General features: G+C 40.9%; 1 protein-coding gene across 1 annotated transcript in view; it reads left to right on the forward strand.

Annotated features, from left to right (window-relative positions):
* Positions 1-24,767, forward strand: part of SMC2 (structural maintenance of chromosomes 2) — a 147,035-nt gene that overhangs the window by 65,980 nt on the left and 56,288 nt on the right. Inside the window, exons 14-18 of the mRNA XM_030193751.1 lie at positions 3,979-4,183; positions 7,519-7,654; positions 11,244-11,368; positions 14,665-14,858; positions 23,351-23,494. Coding sequence (XP_030049611.1) covers positions 3,979-4,183; positions 7,519-7,654; positions 11,244-11,368; positions 14,665-14,858; positions 23,351-23,494 — 804 coding nt within the window. The remainder of the gene's footprint in view (positions 1-3,978; positions 4,184-7,518; positions 7,655-11,243; positions 11,369-14,664; positions 14,859-23,350; positions 23,495-24,767) is intronic.

A 24,767-nucleotide genomic window follows, 5' to 3' on the forward strand; every position in this document is an offset into this window, starting at 1 on the left:
CAGGGATCTCCACTCTCCCCGATACTTTTCAACCTTATGATGATCCCCTTGGCCAAACTACTAACCAAACATGGCCTAAATCCTTTCATATATGCCGATGACGTCACCATATATATCCCCTTTAAATCCAATCTGTCTGAAATCCACAACAAAATCAATACTGCCATTACCACTCTAACCTCCTGGGCTAATGCTTTTAAAATGAAATTAAATAAAAAACGCATTGCCTGGTTCTCTCTTCCCAATACTCCCCTTATCTGCCGACTACTCTCAACACCCCTGATGTCAAACTCTCCATATCCAACAACTTAAAGATACTGGGAGTAACGATAGACAGCCATTTATCTTTTGATAACCACGCCAAATACACCACAAAGAAAATGTTTAATAGGATGTGGATATTGAAACGAGTGAAGCCATATCTCCCACTCAACACTTTCTGGAACCTGATACAGTCCACTGTTATTACCCACGCTGACTACTGGAACAGTGTCTTTTTAGGATGCAAAACCCAAATAATGAAGAGACTCCAAACTGCCCAAAACATGGCAGCCAGACTTATTTTTGGCAAATCAAAATTCGAAAGTGCATCACCTCTTCGAGCAAAGCTTAACTGGCTCCCCATCAAAGAAAGAATAAATTTCAAGATCAACACAATGACCCACAAGATCATCCACGGTGAATCCCCTAGCTACATGAATGATTTGATCGATCTCCCTGCCAGAAACAGATCTATTTCTTCACGAACTTATCTTAACCTACACCTTCCCAATTGTAGAGGAATTAAATACAAGACCTACTACGCATCCAGTTTCTCCTTTTTGGGCAGCCAGCTTTCGAACGTTCTACCCAGACCAATCCGATGAATTAACGACTACTTGCCCTTTAGAAAGATGCTGAAGGCTCATCTCTTTAAGCAAGCCTACCCTAATGCCCTAACCTAATCTTACCAACCTCCACTCCCAATTCTGTTCTGACTTAGATACCGACCTCCCATCCTTTTCTTCTCCATCTCCTCTTAATTTTATCCCTCCTTACCCCTTTTCTCCCAATTCATACTATCCTATCCTGTCTACCCTCTCTTATCCTAATCATACATTATCAAGCTCAACTTATCATACACTACCAAGCCCAACTTTACAATGTTTCACTACTGTTTTTGAAATTTCTATTATATAACTTTGTATTTCAAATTACTATGTAAGCCGCATTGAGCCGGCATTGTGTGGGAAAGCGCGGGGTACAAATATAATAAATAAATAAATAAGGGTCATTCATGTCAATTCAACCATAAGAAACCAGAATATACAAGGAAAACTCAATGCAATCCATCTGCCAAATATAACCACTAAGAAGATGTCTTACTAAAGTCCCAATACCAAGTTTCAAGCAGATTTCCAATCCCCCCTCCTGGAATCCACCCCAACCCCTAAAACCTGCCAGTTAATGCAAACATACATGTCGATAATGGCATTTCGGTGTGAGAAAGAATGAACATCACTGCACATAGCCCAACTAGTAAGCTCAATTGTCCTCATCACCAGGTTAGCCCAAAAAGTCCTTAAGACTCTTATGATGGTAAAACTTGTTATACCATGTAACAGTGATAAGAAGAACGAGTCCCTCTTTACCAGCAGAAGAGGACATTTCTAAGCCCCCAGAAAAAGGGACCAAAGCATCAGTATCGCCCAAGAAAGACGAATATGAAATAAATCAAAGGGAAATGCAGTGCACCACTTCAGGTTCCTTGCTCAGGTAGAAGTCTCAACCCCTGACTCCTGATGAGTGAGCTGCCCTCTGCTTTGGGTGATCCTCTACCATTTGGGGCAAGTAGAGCGGGGTCCTGTGCCCCTTGCCAGCATGGCATTCCCTGGTGAAGATGGCAGAGGTGGAGGCACAATATCCTGGAACATTTGTTGCACTTCCTTTAGAGTTTTGAGCACATGTAATTTCCCTTCCATGTAAAACGCAAGTGCAAAGGAGTGCTGCTAGTGATACTTTAGATCTTTATCTCTTAAGTATTTGGTAAGAAGCTTCAGTTCATTCCTATGATGTAAAGTTAATGCAGCCAGGTCTTGATATACTTCATTGAGATATGTTTCCCTGGTTAAGGGAGCCCTAGATTGGGCTCGCCCCAGCACAACCTCTTTGGCTTTAGTCTGAGAAACAGATGATAATATCCCTAGGCAGATTCACTCGTAAGCGACTGTTAACTCTGTGTACTCTGTCCAGTTTTATTTGATCAGGCAAAATTGTCTGGTCACCCTCTGAATGAAGCATACTGGTAGTCTGCTGTACAGCCACTTCACAGTTGTTAAAGTCTATGGTTTCAGGCATTCCACGAAACCTAATGTTTGACCAGCGCCTTCAATTTTCCAAATCATCTAATTTATCCATTAAATGTATCTGATCACCTGATGTGTAGTCAAGGAGGCCTCCAGCATTGAGATGGTCTCCTGATGTTCATCAACCCATCTCTCTGAGTCTTCCACTGTCCGGCCAGCTCTATGATCTTTCCCCAGAGATCCGCAGTGAAGGTAGAGAACTCCTCTTCAACTGCTTTAATGTCTGATTTGATTTCATGTAGGAGCTCTTGAAATTCAGAAAGGGGTTCCAGTGAATCCTCAGCTAAGGTCCGTTGCTCAGTATCAACTCTAAGTCGGGTATTAGAAGCAGAGGCGCAGTCTGCCGATGCCATCTTTGCTGCCATTGAGTTGGAGGAGTGCAGATGCAACTGGTAAGCAAAATCCTTCAAATTGGCTCATTGTGGCTGCAACATTTTAATACCAAAACCTTCCACTCCATTTGTTCTACATAGTTTTGCCTTTAAGCATGCCAAGGCTAATAAGATGCAAGGGATAACTACTACTATTTAACATAACCAATGTTTTTGCTGTGGGGCATGTGGAGCTTGCAGCTCAACCATCCATGTTGGCCCCAGGCCAGTTATTCTCGCATACCCACCCACTTCACCTAGGAGTAGGATTAATTGTTAGCTAAGTGATAGTACTGTTGGTCCTGCACTTGTGACTTGGGCGGGAAGGCACTTGCGGATATGCAGTGGGAGTGCTACCTCAAGCTCTTAAAGCAAAACTACGCTAGTCAGCATTTCTGCACCAGGCTCTGTGGATGATGTCCCCTATATGTGAGCCACACTAAACCAGTAATGGTATGTGCAGGGTATAAATGTTATTATGTAATGTAATTGGCCTGCTGTCCTTGCAGAACACCTACTACAGGTAAGTAACTTTGCTTTAATAGTATTAATGCACATTAACCAGTAGTAAATTTCCCTTAAATAAAATCAAAAGCACAGATCCAGAGCAATTGGCATCCCAATGTAAGTGCAATAAAAACTCAAAACTAAAGTGGGGGTTCTGGGTCTGTATATGTCACTGTTGAGTACATGGTACAAGAAGAGCACATATTGCTTTCCTGTTAGATACAGAATGCATTTACATTGACCTGCCTGGCCCCATTATTACCTTCCGTAAGCAAATTGAGCTATAATTAAGTGACTTATTACGGCTACTTCAACTGTTAAGATGGTTCACGTCTGTTCATGTGCATTTCATAATATACTAGATGATGGTAGATAAAGACCAATTGACTTATCCAGTTTGTCCTTAGATGATGATTTGAATATTCAAGAAAGAGAACAAAATGTTGGATAATTGTTAGTGACTGTTTTGTTTTTTTGCAGCTGATGTCATGTCACTCATAGGGTGGCATGACAACAGTACTATTACACATATACTAAATATTTCAAGTGAAGCCTAGTGGCCTTACCTGTGCAGATGGATTTGGCTTCTATCAATAATGTACTGCTAAGTTCTTAAGTAAAATACTTCTGTGCTAGAAGACCCTGTTACTAGGTGGTGTGGAACGTATCTAGCTACTCATTGGTGATATGGTAGTGTTCACGGCCTGTTGTGGCTGTAGCACAAGAAGCTAAAATAGTTTGTGCTATTTTCTTAGGTTGGCAGAGATAATGTGCATTTGGCTCTTTCTCTGATTGGCTATGAATCTGAACTGCAAAAAGCAATGGAGTATGTCTTTGGGACAACGCTGGTTTGTGACAACATGAACAATGCTAAGAAGGTGACTTTTGATAAGAGGATAATGACAAAAACAGTCACTCTTGGAGGAGATACTTTTGATCCTCAAGGAACACTGAGTGGGGGTAAGTGCTGCTTACAGTTTAAGACAGAGCTTCCCAATTTGTGAATAAATGACTCCAAATGGGGTCACAAAACCTGTGGTTGGGGTCATGATCTGGATGAGCTCTCCCATGTATGTCACCACAATTTTATTTTGCCTTGATCATGGGGTCATGGCCTCAAAAAAAAAATTGATAAACAGTGGTTTAAGTTTCTTGTCAAATTGAGACACATTTTAAAATTTCTATGTTGGCACTCTTTAAAATTATCTGTAAAAGTTTGTTTTGGAATTTTTATAAAACAGAAACATCATTTAAAAAATTATGATATTTCCCCATCCTCTAGGGGAGGGAGGTTCAGCAATGTTTTTGCTACTTAGATATATAAATTATATGTCTTAATTGCTGCTACCTCCTTTTTATATGGCTAGCCTTGGTTATATAGCAACTTATGTCTAGAATTATCAGTTAAGCCCACGGTGTAGAGCACTATATTATGCAGGCATTGTATCATCAACATGTGTTCTGTTTAGGGCTAAACTGTGTTTCTTAATAATACTCAGCTGTTATCTAGCTATCTGAGTAAATTTATGCCCTGCCTTTGTTCTGCTGTCCCTCTGCCCCTTTACTGTATGGATGATATTGGGGCTTATTTACAAAGCACAGACTTACAAAGTTCCATAGGTTACTATGAAGGGCATTTTCGAAAGAAACGTCTAAATCAGAATTTGGACATTTTATAAAGCCGTCCAAATTCCAAACAGGAAAGAAGGTCATTTTTGAAAAAGATGGACGTCTATCTTTTGTGTTCGAAAATACTATGGACGTCCTGTGATTTCAATGTCTTTGTTTTTTGGCCATTTTCAAAAAGAAAAAAAAAAACCGTCCCAAGTGTAAAACATCCAAAATCAAGCCATTGGGATGTAGGAGGAGCCAGTATTTTTAGTAGACTGGTCCCCCTGACACCCCAGGATAGCAATAGGGCACCCTAGGGGGCACTGCAGTGGACTTTATAAAATGCCCCAGGTACATATCTGACCATAATTCCCTTACCTTGTCTGCTGAGCCCCCCAAAACCCACTACCCCCAACTCTACACCACTGTCGTAGCCCTTACAGGTGAAGGGAGCATCTATATGTGGGTACAGTGGGTTTCTGGTGAGTTTTGGAGGGCTCACGGTTTCTTGCACTAGTGAACAGGTAGTGGGGGTATGGGCCTGGGTCCACCTGTCTGAAGTGCACTGCACCTACTACTAAACTACTCCAGGGACCTGCAAGTGCTGTAATGGACCGGAGTATGACATCTGAGGCTGGCATAGAGGCTGGCAAGTAATGTTCTTCAACACACTTTTTTTGGGGTGGGAGGGGGTTAGTGACCACTGGGGGAGTATGGAGAGATCATTCCTGATTTCCTTCAGTGGTCATTTGGGGCACCTTTTTGTGTTTTATTCGTAATAAAAACAGGTCTAGCTCAAAACATCTAAGTTTTAGTCCTGGACGTTTTTGCTTTGTTCCATTATGGCTGAAAGACATCCAAGTCTTAGGAACGCCCAAGTCCCATCTTGAACACACCCCCTGGAGATTTGGACGTCCTTCTGACGGACTTCGGAGAAAGACGTCCAAAATGAGGTTTCGATTATACCGATTTGGACGTTTCTGTGAGATGGACGTCCAAGTGCAGACTTAGGTTGCTTTTTGGATGTCTATCTCTTTCAAAAATGAGCCTGTATGTAACTTTGTAAGTCTAAGTGCTTTGAAAATACACCTCATTGTACCACTGGGATGTATTTTCAACCCAATATTATCAATATAAAAAGGCCAAAAATCCATGAATAGTGATGTTATACATTCACTAAAGAATAGAACAGATCACAGGCGGAGGTCAAACAACAGTACTTAAAGGCCACGTTTTGCCTGAAGGCTGCGTCGAGGGTAACACTACAAAATATATAACTCTACAAATTAAAATCAATTCATAAAAAAAGAGAAACTGGAACAGTAAAATAACAAATGTAACAAAGGTACTTCTCATATTGAAAAGATCAGGTGTAAAGACATGCATTCAAGAGTAGACATAAATAAAACATTAAGAAGCACTATTTCACAATAGAACTATAGTATAGGAATAAATATTCAAAAAGGAAAAGACACAAAATGTGCCTGAAAACATGACCTACCATAAATCTGTGTATGCTGCAGACAGGAGTTAGAGTACAGAATCAAACATTCTAAAGGGGCACATACCTAATAGGGTCAATAAAGAGTATCCTGTATTAGCTCAAAGTCTAAAAAGAAACATTAAAAAATACTAATGTAAAAAGCCAATGTGCGAAAATACCATCAGACAGGTTCAAAAGGTATAGGTAAAAAAAAAAAAAGCTGGAAAACTAAAAAAAAAAAAAAAATAAGGGTACTTACAAAGAAATAAAGCTCCTTCAGAATCACAGCAGCAGAAATGTCTCCAGCATGTAATCTGCCGTAGTAGGTTCAGCAGCCAGTACATATACTCTATAACCTGGTTAGAGGTTACATCCACCAAAAATGCATAAAAACTTCTTCCAAAAGCATTACGTTTTATGGTGTGTTTTGATGTTTTTGAAGAGGTTTGGCAGTGTTTTTAAAAATCAGCTTCTTTTTTAAGACTCTCAGTATGGTCTATATTGTATGTCTATCAGTTTCTAACATTCCATTTTTTGGCAATATCAATCTTTTTAATAGTCTTAAACATAAGAGTTGTCTTTGACAAAGACTTGGTCTCCTCTGCAAAAAGACTTGGATGTCTCTTAATATTTTATTGCTTACACCTTTCTTTATATAGCTTGCTATAGTTTTACTGGTTATGGTATATTTTAATACCATAACATTTGAGAAGAGGGGGAGGGGGGATGGGATAAAGGGGTGGTCTTATATATGAGCTAAATACACAAGGATGTGGATGATGATTGTCTAATTAGCCTTGTTTTTTTTTTTGTTTTGTTTTTTTGCAATAGTATGTTATTGTAGATTGTTGTAATCTATTGGAAAAGTTTCTTCAATAAAGCGTGTTAAAAAATGAATATCCCATATATATGTTAGCCTTGAATTACTTGCTAACTTCAAGGCCAATGATATCGTTATTGTTTTCCCTATTGGGCAGTATAATCCCCAGTGCTCCATATTTAGCACTATTTCACAAGCTGTGTGTGGTAAAATTATACTGAGTGTACACACACACAAACACGACAGTAGGTAAAGGCCAAATGGTCCATCCAGTCTGCCCATCCTCTGTAACCCCTAACCCTTTTCCTAAGCAATGCTATGTGCTAATTCCATCAGTTTCATTTTGGTCTTTTTTTTATTATTATTATTTTCTTCTGCAAGGTGCACGTTCACAGTCGGCGTCTATCCTGTCCAAACTTCAGGAGCTAAAAGATATCCAAGATGAGCTCAGAGCTAAGGAGAATGAATTGCTCACTACTGAGAAGGCATTAGCAGATTTAAAGAACACAGCTGAAAAGTAAGAATTGTATAATCCAATGTTTCAAATTTCTCAGTATTTACATATAAGATATTCAGGTTTTTTGTCAGCAAAAATGAGACTTCTCTAAAAATATTGTGATCTAAATACTAGGTTCTGGTTGAATAGTGGTTTTACACATTGCCACTGATTTGCATACTGTTTTACTGCTAAATAGCTGACTGAACTAAAGCAAAGGCAGATAAACTACATAAGTTCCCAACCACAGGAATAGCCAAGATTAGATTCCAAAAGGCCAGACTTTCAACGGTTAGTTATAAGTTTGTCATTATTACCAAAGCAACTTATTTCAAATATAATATAAAAGTCAAATTTAAAATCTTCATTCAGAATAAGGAAATGAGTTGCAGTGTGAAAGGGAGTGTAAATTAACATCAAGTAAGCTAATTCAGAGAGAGCACCTGCCTGCCTAAAGTAGACAACTATTGTTTATGTATTAAAAACTTGTTATACTGCCTTTCAAAATAAATTCAAAGCAGTTTGCAATGGTTTTAAAAAGAAAAAGGATGAACAAGAAAAGAGCTACAGTTCTGATGAATACACACACACACACACACATACACACACTAAAACGTGTGTGAGGAGAAGGCCTCAAGTCTGTTCTCAGGAGGACTTAGGATATCGTCGTTGGAGCAGCACTGCGTTTTGTCAGGCCAGCTGCTTTTGGTGGGCACGGCCGCCATATTTTCTGCATCCCCTGTGGATTGAGGCAGAGATGACCTGCCGCTCTTGTTACCTCTGCGTCAATGACTTCAAATATATTGCAAGTAGGTAGATCTCCCGAAGGGGGTTTTTGGACTTTGCTTCTTGCTGGAATTTATTATTTCGCTTCACAGAGCTTTCTGTATAAGTAGAAAAAACTCCAGCTCCATGGATAATTCTGGCATTTTTGTTAAGGTTTCTTCCAAATTTATTTCAATCTTGCTATCCCGCAAGTCATAATAACATATCTATGCCACTTAAAAAGACTTAGAAAGAGAGAGAGAACAAAAGAGAAGGGAAAAACAGGAAAAGCAGTGAGGAAGGAAGAAACAGAACTAGAATAAATAGTAGGAAAGAGGGGTATAAGCAAGGATGCGATTTTATTGTGAGGAACTGGTATTCAACAGGGAACACAACAGGGTTGTTCTCTGTCCCCTCACTTCTGTTCATTCTCTGTTAGATGCACTTCTGCATTCTATTCAAAGAGAGATAGTTAATATTCTACTAGTTTATCTGAGCAAACTGGAATATTCTAAACCAGATCTGATGACACAGTTTACAAATTGAAGGCATTGACAATAGATGATAGTTTAAGAACAATGAGGCCTGTCTTTCCCATTACAATGGGCAAATGAATCCTTTCGTTATTAGGGGATCCAATTAACCTGTGATCGTAAAATCCCTTGGATTTTCCAAGTTTTGTTTGTTGGAAGCTACCCAGACACAATTAAGAAGTTGGAGTGCTCTGCCGGAACCAGAGCTTGAGAGACAGAAGGGAAGCTGAAGGCGCGCCGAGCTAGCACGCTTTTCACTGGTGCTGTCGCTGCCAACGCCGCCTTAACCCCGAGCAGGACAGGTATGAGTTTTAAATTTCGGGGGCGGGAACTGGATGGTGCGCGGTGCCGCGATTACTTGGTGTTTTTTTTCTTTTTCTAGCACGAAGGATGAAGGGAATGTGGCTTGGCGCGCGTGCCCTCTCTGGCACACGTGTGCCATAGGTTCACCATCACTGCTCTAGATTATCAGTCCCTGCCATTTTAGACAACAGCATCAGAGTGTCAAGAGAGAATCTTAGTTGAAACAAGTGTGATAATCCTTCTGTGAATGCTGTCCTGCCTGTGGCAGCCGGAGAGCACCGTCTTCTAATACAAACCTAACATGCATAGTACAGAGGAATTCTGCTCATCTCACCATGTGATCTTTACAAATTCCATGCTGCCCAGACAAACCAAGGGATCTGCAAATCCCCAACAGACTGTCTGGTGTCAGACCATAATTATAGACAAGTCTTGTTTCCCAGTTGAAACTGAATTAAGGATATTGGGTGTGGTACTGGATCCGTATCTTTCCTTTGAAAATCAAGTGGCCCAACTCACTAAGAAAATTTTCTTTACCTTAAACTTAAGAAGGATTAGACACTGTTTTTTGATTCTTTGCAATTTAGACTGGATGTTCAAGCGCTGATTTGAGTCAGATTATTGTAATGTTCTTTTTGCAGGCTATTCGCAGCTGCTTCTGAAGAAATTGCAAACCTTACAGAACGTAGTAGTTCATTTGGTCTTCTCTGCAAAAAAAATTGATAGGGTACACCACTATTGATTAGAGCTCACTGGCATCCAATTTGAGCTAGGGTGTATTTTAATCATATTAAAGACATTACATCTGGATATGTGTTATCACTGTTAACTTTTCCCTGCTATGATGTTACTATACGATTGAGAAATAGGTTGGTGCTATGTTTACCCTCCTTTAAAGCTGTTAAATACAAAAGGCTGTTCCAATCCTCGTCCTCTTTTACAGGAGTTAAGTTTTGGAGTGATCTTCCTGCTTTAGATTTATGATGGTCTATTACGATTCAGGAAGTCTTTGAAAACATGGTTGTTTGAGAAGTTTTTGTACTGCGAGCTGAGATGAATATATTTTTATTATTGCTGATTTTTATTGTATTTCCCAGGTATGCCTGGTCTTCTTTTTTTGTAAACCACACAGATCCCACAAGGTTGCTGCAGTGTTAGAGTTTGTTTTTTTTAGTTTAGTTGCAAAGCAAGTTCATAGGTTATCTGTGTTTGGCACTGGTAGTAAATTCCTTCATGCTTATTCATTATGCTCCTGGAACTAAATACAGCAGTGCAACCCTCTTTAACAGCAAGAAGGCTAGAAGCAGCAGGAAGGAATCTGCCGTTATATGCAATTGGGTCTGTTCTGATCATAAGGAACAGTTGGAGAGTTAGACTCCACTACAACGTCTTTCCCCTGTTCTGTCTATGGGAGGAAGGAATTGGAAAACATGGGGAGAAGATTAAGGCATGAGAATGAAAAAGTGGAAAGGAGGGGGTTATTTTGTTGTAAATGTCTAGTGGGTTGGAGCTAGCTTTAGTGACAAGTAAAGGGATATGCCAATGAAGTATCACCATGTTTCAGTCCAAAGAAGCTTCACAAGTTTTATAACAGCTTATGTGTGAATAAATACAGACTTTCTGGTTTCCTAAAAATTGACTGAGGGCCCCTACTACTATAGCCCAGGGAGGGTAAGGAAACAAAATGAAAAGTCCAAAATACCAGACCTTTCTGAAAACTTAAGAACAAAAGGGAAAAAAAAATTCAGGAATGTAAAGGAAAAAAAAGGTTGCGGAGAGAGATTTTGATTTTCGTCCTGGCTCAGGAAAATTTTGGTTAATGACCCAAGTTTTCTAAACCTTTTTCACCTTGAAAAATAGTACTGATAAGCAGATCATTTCATATTTTAGCATGCAATTGTAAACTTGAAAGCAATTTATTATAGAATATACTGCAGGCATCATAAAAGAGAAATGCAGAGAAATATTTCCTGTATATGACTTAATTTGTATGCTCCTGATCTGTTAAGATACCGTCAGCTGAAGCAGCAGTGGGAAATGAAATCAGAAGAAGCTGAGCTCCTTCAGGTTAAGATGCAGCAGAGCTCTTATCACAAGCAGCAAGAGGACCTGGATATTCTTAAGAAAACTATTGGTAAGAGGATGCAAACATTTTATTTGTAGTTCCATGTAATTTGACTTTCTAAGCTGTTTGCTTAGCATCCCTCCAGACCAATCCAGATGCATGGGTTATGCAGCCCCTCCCCCCAGCAAATGGAGACTGAGAACCACTGGTTTTCAACTTCCGTATAAGTGTCCTGTGCAGCCCACAGCCAGCCAGCCAGTATTTGTCTCCAGCAAATGGTAGGAATGCTATTGTGTGCATTCCCAATCTGGTCAGATTAGGCCTAGATTCCTGGGTCTCTCTTAAGCACTTGGGGCTATAATCAGGCACAGGGAAAAAAAAGCCAACAATTGGAATTCAGGTTAGGGCTCTGCTGGGTTTGGTCAGTGGCCCTTAGGTAGCCTTAGCCATGTCCCTTCATGTGCAGGCAGATAAGGAGCTTTTGTGTCTACAAAATGTCACTATTTTCTTGGGTGTGGGGATGAAACCCAAAGTGTCCACTGAGTTTGCATTCAGCAGCAAACTTTACAAAAAAACATGACAGGAATTTTTCTGCAGGCTGTCTATGCAGCACCTAGTTGAGTACATTGAACTGGTGCTTCTCTGGTTGGGGGGTGGGAATGAAATGGAACATGAAGTTTCAGGAGGTTTACTGGGAACTCTTTTAGGATGCGATGGCCAGACAGCTCAAAAAGGACCAGCACTGCCTTAGAATGGGTCATGGATTTGATATACTGCTTTTCTGTGGTACAGCCAAAGTGGTTTACATAATTTATATACAGGTAATTTATGAGCCCACTAGGGACAGATAATCTGTTTTGATTTTTTATGTACTCGGGGCAATGGAGGGTTAAGTACTTTGCCCAGGGTCACAAGGAGCCATAATGGGAATCAAACAGAGTTCCCCAGGTTCTCAACCAACTAACAATTAACATAGTAGATGACGGCAGATAAAAACCTATACAGTCCATATAGTCTGGCCAACAAGATAAACTCATAGCATAAGGTATGATGTGATACTATATATGTATACTTGATCTTGATTTGTCCTTGTCATTTTTGGGGCACTGACTGTAGAAGTCTATCCGGCACTGGCCTCGTTCTTCAGTTTCTGAAGCTGAATCTGTCCAGTCATGATCACGGCACAGACAGTAGAAATCCATCACTGGCTTTGCTTCCTAATTACTGGAGTCATCATCTAATCACCTTTAAGCTTGTTTGGTTCAGTGCCTTCTATACAGGATTCCTTTATGTTTATCCCAACATTTTTTAATTCCGTTACCATTTTCATCTTCTCCACCTCCTGTGGGAAGGCATTCCAGGTATCTATCACCCTCTCCGTGAAAAAGTACTTCCTATTATTCCTGAGTTGGTGCCAGTTCTGGAAGCAGGGTATCTGTTGAAACCAATAATATAAAGAGTTGGTACAACTTAAAGAAATACCTTGCATGATCTGTACTGGGACTGGTGCTATTTAACATATTTATAGATGATCTCAAAATTGAAATGACAAGCGAGTTGATTAAATTTGCAGATGACACAAAACTATTCAAAGTTGTTAAAACACATGCAAACTGTGAAAAATTGCAGGAAGACCTTAAGAAATTGGAAGGCTGGGCATCCAGATGGCAGATGAAATCTAATGAGGACAAATGCAAAGTGATACAAATTGGGAAGAATAATCCAAATCATAGTTATCTGATGCTAAGGTCCACCTTAGGAGTCTGCACCCAAAAAAAGATCTAGGTGTTAGCATAGGCAATACGCTGAAATCTTCTGCCCAGTATGCAGTGGGGCAGCGGCAGCCAAAAAAGCAGACAAGATGCTAGGAATTGTTAGGAAACAGATGGAAAATAAGACAATATAATGCCTCTGTATCACACCATGGTGCAACCTCACCTTGAGTACTGCGTGCAATTCTGGTCACCGTATCTCAAAAAAATATATAGCGGAATTTAGAAAAGGTTCAAAGAAGGGAATCCAAAATGATAAAGGGGGTGGAACTCCTTTCATGTATCAGGAAAAGCTAAAGAGGTTAGGGCTCTTTTGCTTGGAAAAGAGACGGCTAAGGGGGGTATGATAGAGGTCTACAAAATCCTGATTGGTGTAGAACGGGTAAAAGTGAATTGATTTTTTTTTACTCTTTCAAAAAGTAGAAAGACTAAGAGACACTCAATGAAATCACGTAGTAATACTTTTAAAAACGAATAGGAGGAAATATTTTTTCACTCAATGGATAATTAAGCTCTGGAACTCATTGCCAAAGGATATGGTATCTAGGTTTAAAAAAGATTCGGACAAGTTCCTGGAGGAAAAGTCCATAGTCTGTTATTGAGATAGACACGGGGAAGCCACTGCTTGCCCATGGTGCTACTATTTGGCATTCTGCTAGGTACTCGTGCCCTGAATTGGCCACTTGGAAGCATGATACAGGCTAGATGGACCATTGGTCTGACCCAGTATGGCTATTCTTTGTATGCTCATTGGAACACACATCTTGGTTTCAGAACCAGTGTGACATAAATTTGGTGGCATCCACTAATGAGAAGTTTTGGCGTTGGAAGGAATTCTGTCATTCTGCATCATTCTGTCAAATTATGTTTATGATCGGTGTTAATTTCCCTTTGTTGTACACCTCTCTGACTCGCAGGCATTGAAGCATCCGAAGCCCTTAGATCCCTCCATCAGAACCAGCTGATAGTGCCCACCTATGAAGACATTACATGTGAACGCACTACATATTCTTTGTGCAGGACCCCCAGCTATAGAATTTACTACCTCAACATATCCGTACGCAAACATCGTTTGACCAGTTCTGAAGACATTCCTTTTCTCTGATGCCTTCTGCTGACAGACTTTCACACTTATGCCTAAAATGTTTGACAAACAGTAGAACTCTGGAAGACACAAGTGCGCCCCTTTTTGTGCTTTACCCATCCTCTCCGGTCTATATTGTAATTCTACCCTGTCCCCTTATCTGTCTCATGTTACATAGGATAATGTAAACTGCCTCGATGGAGTTCTCGGGAGGCAAGATAGAAAGTCTTAATAAACTTAGAACCTCAGTTCTGTCAACTACCAGACAATGAACTGGCAAAATCACCTTTTTATTTTATTTATTTTTTAATAAACTGTGATGCTATCAGTACTTTCAAAATATTGAGTTTCATTTTGGAGTGCCTTTTATTACATAGTAACACAGTAAATGATGGCAGATAAAGACCCGCAGTCCTTCATACTTAAACACTTGTTGGTACCTGTTTTGAAATGATTCAAAATTTCTGAGTAAATGAATCTGAACTTTAACTGGATTTTGCATCTTTTAGAGGAAAGTCAGGAAACACTTAAGAAGACGAAGGAGGTTCAAATGAAGGCCGAGGAGAAATACAAAGTTCTGGAGAACAAAATGAAGAATGCTGAAGCTGAGAGGGAGAAAGAACTTAAGCAAGCCCAGCAGAAACTAGATGCAGCAAAGAAGAAAGCGGATGCATCCAACAAAAAGATGAAAGAGAAGCAACAGGTAGACCAACACTAGCAGTAGCATTCTATCAGATATTTTTTAAAATAGTACATTGGACCAGTAGATCAAACAAAACATCATGGGGACTATGCAAATAAGCTTGAGCTAAGAAGGTGGTGTATGACCCTGTGAAACGTTGTGTGTACGTTAGAAGAGGGTGTAAGCAAAGCGATGCAGCAAAACTTACCCTAAATAGTGTGTTTGCATGAATGTGGACATAAATACAAAAATAAAAACATCCACGTTACAGGGAAAAGGCGAGATTTCATAATTGATTTGCCTGCTCCACACTCATTACCACTGTACTACCCCTTGGTACATAGTAGAAGGGGATAGCATTCTGATTTTGCCCTCGCACAATAGACAGAATAGGCAGGCAGAGGTTGCAGTGTCCTGAGAATAGTCCCTTCTTCTGGCTGAGCTCATGTACCAGCACTATTTTGGAATTTGTCTGGGGAGGGGGAGATGGCTGTCTTCTGCCGTGCATCAGATGAGGGAAGGAGGGGAATCTGTCAAGGCATGGGCTCCTTTATCTTTGCTCAGGAGAGGTAAGAAGAGTTGGGAGTAACACTCCTGCCTTCTGTTTTTGTGTAATGGGGACAGGGTTGGGTTTTTGAGTCTATTGAGCCCCTAGCATCTTGTATTGGTAGAGAATAAGATGTCAGACAGGACCACTGAGGACCCTGTTGAACAGCTGTTGGAGGATATCAAGACTGCCAAGTCTCTTCTTATGTAACGGTGAGAGAGGGCATAAATTTACATGAACCAGGAAAGCTTCATTTGCCTATAACCCACCCTCATTTACATTCATGCACTCTTGTTTATTAATTTGGACTGCCCCCCCCCCCCCCCCCCCCCCCCCCCCCCCAGTTGCCTCTTCTCGTCTAGCTCTACCTCACACTTGGCTTTCTGTTGCATGGCTCCTGCTCTGTTGAACGCCTTAGCTGTGTCCCTCCATTCAGAGATTTCCTATCTCAAATTCAGGACTGGTCTGAAAATGCACCTTTCAAGAGAGCTTTCATTGGAGTCTACATTGTCTGTTGAGGGCATTTGGGTCTGCTCATCTGCTTCTAATTTTCTCCTTTCTAATTCTTCTCTGTCTTATCTGTTAATAGTGTTTCTTTCACTACTAGTACTATTTGTAAACCATTTTGTGCAATTTTCAAGACTGTTTATCAAGTATTCATAATGGTAAACATGTGGAGGGGCATTTTCAGTATGACATCTAAGTCAAATTGAGACGTTTTCCCCAAATCATCTCAAGACTTGCTCCCAGCCATAATCAAACCAGAAAAACATCTAAATTTCTGGTTTGATTATGGCTTTGAGCTAGACATTGTTATGCTCAGCGTGTCCATCTGTAAGTTCCATTCTCGAAAAGAAACATCCCAGGGGATAAACGTAGAAAAATGAGCCATAGGGACGTCTGTCTGGCAGCATTCCTAGTAAATTGGCCCCACAGACATCCCAGCAGTACAGAATCGCAGCCTAGTAGCCAGTGCAGTGGACTTCACATAAAGGGAGCCAGGTACAAATCCCACTTAAATTCCTTCATGTTGTATTGTGAGCCTTCCAGAAACAGAGAGAACCGACTGAACCTAAAGGTCCACCACTACAATAGCCCTGAGGTTTGCAGGTCACTTACATATTTAGGTAAAAGAGGTATTTCTGTGTTCCAGGAGGGCTCGCATATTTGTACTGAAATTAAAGAGTTAAAGTGGGAATTGAACTTGGGTCCCGTTGTTCACTGTCCACTGCACTGACCACTGGGCTACTCTATCCACTTGCTTGCTGCTTTTTAAGAATGGCCATAATAGTGGAGCTGTCATAGAGCCTGGTATCTATTGTCACTGTTGCATCTTTGGAGGGTGGGAGGGGTTCACTGACCATTGGAGAATTAAAGGGGGAGGGTCATGCCTTTAGCCCTCCAGTGGAGGGATTAAGGAAAGTGTGTTAACATTCTCCTTAAGATATTGTATATTGCAGAATTGGAAAGAAGCAGAGAGATGATGAATGCCTGTCAAAGTGCTTTGTTCAGACAAATGGTGATGGAACCCATGAGGAAAGGGTCGTCACTGGATCTAGTGCTCACAAATGGAGGAAGTGGTTCCAATGTTCGGGTGGGTTCCCACCTAGGCAATAGTGATCATCACACGATATGGTTTGATGTAAGAGCAAAAGCAAAGTGCAGACACAAAACCCAAAGTACTGGATTTCAGATGTGCTGATTTTGGTAAAAAGGGGGAATATCTGAATAAGGAACTGACAGCATGGGTAGGCATAGGAGAAGTGGAAGTGCAGTGTTCCAAGCTGCAAGCTACTATAAATATGGCCACAGATCTCTAAACAAGAAAAGTAAACAAAAGAGAAACAAAGCCTATATGGTTCTCCAAACAAGTGGCTGAAAAAATAAGTGCAAAGAAGCTTTGTTCAAGAAATACAGAAGAACGCAACAAGAGGATCACAGAAAAAATTACCAAATTAAACTCAAAGAAGCAAAGAGGGAGATATGGCTAGCAAAGGCGCATGTGGAAGAAAAAATGCCTAAAGATGTAAAGAGAGTGACGAGACTTTTTTTTCAGATATATATTGGGGAAAGGAGAAAAGCTAGAAATGATTTTTAAGACTGAAAGATGCTGAGAGTGACTATGTAGAGTGATGAGGATAAAACAAATGTTGAAACTACTACTTATCTTTGGTATTCACAGAAGAAAATCCTGTAGAAGGACCATGGTTGATTGCCGAAGGTATATCTGGGAATTGAGTGGATATTGCACCATTCACAGAAAAAAGTGTTTATTTATAAACAGCTTGAAAATCTGGACATGGACAAAACATGGGGCCGGATGGGATACGTCCCAGGATGCTGAGGGAGCTCAGAGAAGTCCTGGAAGGGCCTCATAGGGATTTATTTAATAGATCTTTAGAGACACGAGAGGTTCCGTGGGATTGGAGATGAGCTGATGTGGTCCCTCTTCACAAAAACGGAGACAGGGAAGAAGTGGGAAATGACATGCCAGTAAGCCTTACGTCGGTGGTAGGACAAATAATGGCATCGTTACTGAAGGAAAAGACAATTAACTTTCTAGAAGCCAACGGGTTGCAGGATCCAAGGCAATGGAAAATCCTGCCAAACTAATCTGATTGACTTCTTTGACTGGATGACCCAAAAACTGGGTAAAAGGGCATGCGCTAAATGTAATCTACTTGGATTTCAGTAAAGCCTTTGATACGGTCCCTCACAGAAGACTCATGAATAAGCTGAGAGGACTAATCTTAGGACCCAAAGTGGTGAACTGGATTGGAAACTGGTTGACCGACAGGCGGTGGAGGGTGGCGTAAATGGAAACCGCTCAGAGAAAAGGAACATGAGTAGTGGAGTTCTTCTGGGGTCGGTGCTTGAGGCCGATTCTGTTTAATATATTTGTGCGAAACATTGAAGGGTTAAAAGGAAAAGTTTGCCGTTGTGCAAATGACACGAATATGTCCAATAGAGTGGATACCCCGTAATGAATAGAAACCATGAGAAGAGATCTCCAAACATTAGAAGAATGGTCAAAGGTCTGGCAGTTAAAATTTAAACAATAAATATGCAGGGTTTTCTTCAATTCAATGGTTCCCTTCAAAATTACACCATATCTATATAAATAATTCTCACCTCCAACGTTCAGAACCTCACTGTGTGGCAGGGAAACACTGAAGCCCTGTAGTCTTCTAGGCTGTCAGCACCACTCACTCTCACTCATAGACCCGCCCTCAGCCACGCCCCATCCACTCAATTCACAACCCCAACATTCTAAATGCAAATTTGTAGTTGCAAGATCCCATGAGTGTATGCCCCGCCCTCGCGTCACAACGTGATGACGTGGAGGGCGGGGCTATGACACAGCCAATTGCCAGTTCTACCGCCCTCTGACGCTACCCTACCTCCCCAACTCGCACTGCGAGATACTATAATAAAATGCACCTCCAATGTTCTGAAGCCACTCTGTGACGTCACTCAAGGGTTTGTGGATTTGTAAGGGTGTAGCCATCTCTCTCCCCAAGTGAATTTGCCCCGCACTCGCGTCAAACGTAAAGACGTTAACGTCATGACGTGAGGACAAAGTGATGCAGAACCTATCAGACGGGATGCATGGGAAACCAGTTTCCAGGCAACAGAATGCCACGTGAAATGGACCAGGAACCTATCAAAACTAGGGTTACCAGGCAACTGCAACACACGTCAGACGCATTCGGACCAATCGCAACCAACTACATACAGTGGGGGAAATAAGTATTTGATCCCTTGCTGATTTTGTAAGTTTGCCCACTGACAAAGACATGAGCAGCCCATAATTGAAGGGTAGGTTATTGGTAACAGTGAGAGATAGCACATCACAAATTAAATCCGGAAAATCACATTGTGGAAAGTATATGAATTTATTTGCATTCTGCAGAGGGAAATAAGTATTTAATCCCTCTGGCAAACAAGACCTAATACTTGGTGGCAAAACCCTTGTTGGCAAGCACAGCGGTCAGACGTCTTCTGTAGTTGATGATGAGGTTTGCACACATGTCAGGAGGAATTTTGGTCCACTCCTCTTTGCAGATCATCTCTAAATCATTAAGAGTTCTGGGCTGTCGCTTGGCAACTCGCAGCTTCAGCTCCCTCCATAAGTTTTCAATGGGATTAAGGTCTGGTGACTGGCTAGGCCACTCCATGACCCTAATGTGCTTCTTCCTGAGCCACTCCTTTGTTGCCTTGGCTGTATGTTTTGGGTCATTGTCGTGCTGGAAGACCCAGCCACGACCCATTTTTAAGGCCCTGGCGGAGGGAAGGAGGTTGTCACTCAGAATTGTACGGTACATGGCCCCATCCATTCTCCCATTGATGCGGTGAAGTAGTCCTGTGCCCTTAGCAGAGAAACACCCCCAAAACATAACATTTCCACCTCCATGCTTGACAGTGGGGACGGTGTTCTTTGGGTCATAGGCAGCATTTCTCTTCCTCCAAACACGGCGAGTTGAGTTCATGCCAAAGAGCTCAATTTTTGTCTCATCTGACCACAGCACCTTCTCCCAATCACTCTCGGCATCATCCAGGTGTTCACTGGCAAACTTCAGACGGGCCGTCACATGTGCCTTCCGGAGCAGGGGGACCTTGCGGGCACTGCAGGATTGCAATCCGTTATGTCGTAATGTGTTACCAATGGTTTTCGTGGTGACAGTGGTCCCAGCTGCCTTGAGATCATTGACAAGTTCCCCCCTTGTAGTTGTAGGCTGATTTCTAACCTTCCTCATGATCAAGGATACCCCACGAGGTGAGATTTTGCGTGGAGCCCCAGATCTTTGTCGATTGACAGTCATTTTGTACTTCTTCCATTTTCTTACTATGGCACCAACAGTTGTCTCCTTCTCGCCCAGCGTCTTACTGATGGTTTTGTAGCCCATTCCAGCCTTGTGCAGGTGTATGATCTTGTCCCTGACATCCTTAGACAGCTCCTTGCTCTTGGCCATTTTGTAGAGGTTAGAGTCTGACTGATTCACTGAGTCTGTGGACAGGTGTCTTTCATACAGGTGACCATTGCCGACAGCTGTCTGTCATGCAGGTAACGAGTTGATTTGGAGCATCTACCTGGTCTGTAGGGGCCAGATCTCTTACTGGTTGGTGGGGGATCAAATACTTATTTCCCTCTGCAGAATGCAAATAAATTCATATACTTTCCACAATGTGATTTTCCGGATTTAATTTGTGATGTGCTATCTCTCACTGTTACCAATAACCTACCCTTCAATTATGGGCTGCTCATGTCTTTGTCAGTGGGCAAACTTACAAAATCAGCAAGGGATCAAATACTTATTTCCCCCACTGTATATACAACGGAGGTCGGAGAGGAGCGTCAGCAGCAGAAGGGGTCACAGAAACATCGCTGCCACGAGGAGGAAAACATTCCTGCTATAACACAGGTGCAGTTCTATTACTGGCGAATATATTGCGTGGAGGGGGTATAGCGCAGACAATATTGCTGTCCTTCCGTCCTACTGGATAATATATTCCGCAGAGGGGCTATAGCGCACACAACATTGCTGTCGTTCGGCCCTGCTGCCTACCGTTCTCAACAGCTTCCCATTACCCTTTTCCCGCGATTCAGTGGGCCCACTAAATACAAAAACACAACTACCGGTGAAACGAATACAAGAACGGAGGGTATTACAATACTTTCACTGCGCTTGCAAATCACTTGCCTCGCTACATTAAATAACCTAAACAAACAAAAAAAGAAATGAAACTAAAACAACCGCTCATTCATTGTTTTTTACTTGCTTTAAAAGTGTTGTTTCTTACTGCTTCAACGAAGTATTTACCCACTACCTGTTTCACATCTAAAATCACTGCGATTAGGACAACGTTGCCTGCACTACTCCACAATCTGCTGTACATGATCCTACTGCTTTCTAATACCAGGCAAGTATAACAACAAAATATTCTTCAGAAAATAATACATGTCAACTTACTTAATGTACAACGATGGGGATAGGTTTTTACTATCTGTGTGTGACAGACATAGTGTTATACATAGAGAGTCTGAATGACTGCTGTGAGGATCCCCCTCCTACCCCCCTCCCTCTCTCCTGCCACTCTCCTTTTTCAAAAACATTTATATCCCTTAATATCAAACACACACACAAAAAAACATGCTAGCGCTCATTTCATTTGTTCCCGAAACGGGCCTTTTTTACTAGTACTTATAGAAACCTCATATCCAGTCAATGTCATTTATATATTCTCTTCTCAATTATAAAAAAAATTTGTTGCTCACTGAATTAGTGATGCTAAACATGCCATAAAATGTGGGTCACTCATACTATCATTGCACTAGAGTCCTCCTGCCTACTGTTCTTATGCTAGTAGGTTACCATCCAGCACTATGGCACCCACAATAATTAATATTCACAGCCTCTTATATATCCTGGATGTAGATATTTCTTTGTGCTGTATGAGTTCCTCCAGTGCTCCTCCTGAATTGCCAACCAGTCAAAACATAGCAGCTTGCCTTATTTATAATATGACACGTTTGGACAGTGCAACCCCTCTGCTATTTAAGCTTCATTGGTTACTTATAAAAGCCGGAGTCTACGAGATTATCTTACACTACATTTGCCAAACTTCAGAAAAATTGTGTATAAATCTATTCTATCGACTGACCTCACTTATCTGGGTACAAAATGGTGAAACTCAGAGAAAAAAACGAAGTTCATGGTGATAACCAACTCCTCCAAACCAATAATAAGTAACAAAATGTATATAGATCAAAGGGAATACACACTAGATACAAATATTAAAGTACTAGGAATACTGATTGACCAACACCTTGCACTAGAACCACAATGAATAAGAGCATATTTTTCAAAAACTGCCTTCTGAATCCTAGTCCAAAGCCTTGTTTTGTCCAAGGTAGACTACTGCAATGCGGTCTACGTGGGCTGTTGAGAATACTTTAAAAAACTACAAACAGCATAGAGTACATCGGCATGCCTGATCTGCGGCTCATCCAAATGTGACTACGCAATGCCACTACTGCAGTATCTACACTGGCTACCAATAAGAGCAAGAGTGATCTTCAAAATCTGTGCTTTCACGTACCAAATTGTATACGGCACTGCACCAAGTTACCAAGTCAAATAAAGTAACTTACTACCTAAATCTATCAAACATCAACATAATTACCTAATATTCCGCAGATCTTTGAAATCCTATCTATTTAATAAATTCTTGACAACAGATTAACAATCCTATGTTCCCAGATTCACTTCAATCCCTTGTGCTCTTGTGGTGTATTCAGGGCAGGAGTGATCCCCAGTCACTCTTTCCCATGTCAGCTGTACTCTCAAAATGGCTGTTGTGACCTCATGTGACAGTCTTGTAAGACTGTTTTAAAAGTTTGGCAGCTTCTTTTGAGAGCAAAGCCAGCTCTCAAAATTGCTCCTGCCCTGCCTACACCCGTAGACTGCCATGAATTGGAAGATAGGCCTGAGGGGGGGAAAGGGAACTCCTGTTCGAGGGGAGTGGTAGGAAGGGAGACAAGCAGGGCAAATCACAGTTTTTCAGCTTCCACTGAAAAGACATGGTCAGTTTTGGCTGAAATTAGGCCGTAGCCTTCTCTGAAATCAAAACCAGGCAGAAAAAGGATTTGGGGCCAGTTTTGAAACTGAAATTCAGCCGTCCTCTAATATTTTTTTTCTCCCTATTTTATATCCTCCCAGCCCATTTAGCCCAGTTATGGTAGCAACAGTCCTCTGCTGTGGGCTCCATACAAGGGATTTTTCAGTACCTTGTAATCATAATCTAATTCTCGTCACTAGATTTCACTGTTTGGCAATGACTAGGATTTCTTCCACATGGCAGCACATAGCCACTGAGCCACCGGGCTGGCCCAGTGCTGCTACTTTTTTCAAATGTAAGACCTATAAATATTCCAGCTTACTGAATTGCTTTTATTTGTTTCTAGGAAGTGGATGCTTTAGTTTTAGAGCTAGAAGAACTAAAGAGAGAACAGACTACATATAAACAACAGATTGAGGCTGTGGATGAAGCTATGAAAGCATACCAGGAACAGATTGACAGTATGGCATCTGAAGTGGCAAAGAATAAGGTAAGATTGGATTAAAATCTTTGTCTTGGTCAAGTCCGTTGCCTCGGGTACAAACTTAAATTGTAAGTCTTCCAGGGACAGGAAAATACCTAATGTACCTGAATGTAAGTCAACTTGAGCTGCTCCTGAAAAAGGTGTGAGCTAAATCCAAATAGATGAAAACAGAGGGCATTGTTGCTGTGCCTAACAGGTTCTGCATAGCTATATAGAATACATTTGCCAGAATGTTAGTGATGATCATCCAGTGTTGCTAATGTAGAGAATTTCTTTGATTTGCTCTGAAATAGTCTAGAAGACTTTTGTTGGGTGAGAACAGAATTTTTTTGCCCAGCTGTAATCACTTAGAATCCCCTCAGTCATTTTGTTCTCTGTGAGAAAATGCTTTAATGATTGCACCTCAGTTAGTTAGTTTTTTAGCATTTTAAAGTTAATTTCCTTTATTCAAATTCTTGATAACCCACCAATTCTGAAAACAGATCATAATGGCTTACAATAAAATAATAAAAGTCTTGAAAAAAGAACACCAAAAGAGAAAGGATAGTTAAAACTAGTTATACTAGAACATGAGTACTCACGACCCACAATTAATTGTCTTATTATCCCTTATCCTGATCACTGAGGCATCACAGATTCATTAGAATGCAAAGTCAACTGGACACTGAAAACCTGCTAAAAAAAAAAATGAGCTTTTAGAACTGCTTTAAATTTGGAGAAAGATAATTCAGACCTAAGATATGCGGGTAAATTGTTCCAGAGAAAAGGTGATAAAAAGAAAAAACAGAACTATGGGTGGTTTTGTAATGAGCGAGTCTAGGTGATGGAAGAACCAAACAATGTGAATCGAGAGAATGCAGTAGTCGAGATGGGGTGTAGGGGATTGTAACAGAAGAAAGATACAATGGGGAGCCAAGATGCAAAGCCTTATGGGTAAGGCATAGAACCTTAAACCAATATCTAAAACGAATAGGCAACCAATGCAGTTGGACAAGGAAGAGGAGTAACGTGATACTAATGCTTTGCATTACATAAAAATCAGGCAGCAGAGTTATGAAGTGTTTGAAGCCAGCAGAAGAGATAAGAAGAAATACCACAGTAGACAGTGTTACAATAATCAATACAAGAGATAACAAAAGTGTGAATAAGAGTATGAAGAGTGGGAAAATCCAGAAATTGCTTAATGGAACGGATTCGCCAAATCCAGTAGAAACTTTTTTTGATAACCTGTAGATCAAAAGCCAGTTTGGAATCGAAGAAAACCCTGAGATAATGAAAT

Source organism: Microcaecilia unicolor, chromosome 2 (genome assembly GCF_901765095.1).
Source record: "Microcaecilia unicolor chromosome 2, aMicUni1.1, whole genome shotgun sequence".
NCBI classification, from domain to species: Eukaryota; Metazoa; Chordata; class Amphibia; order Gymnophiona; family Siphonopidae; genus Microcaecilia; species Microcaecilia unicolor.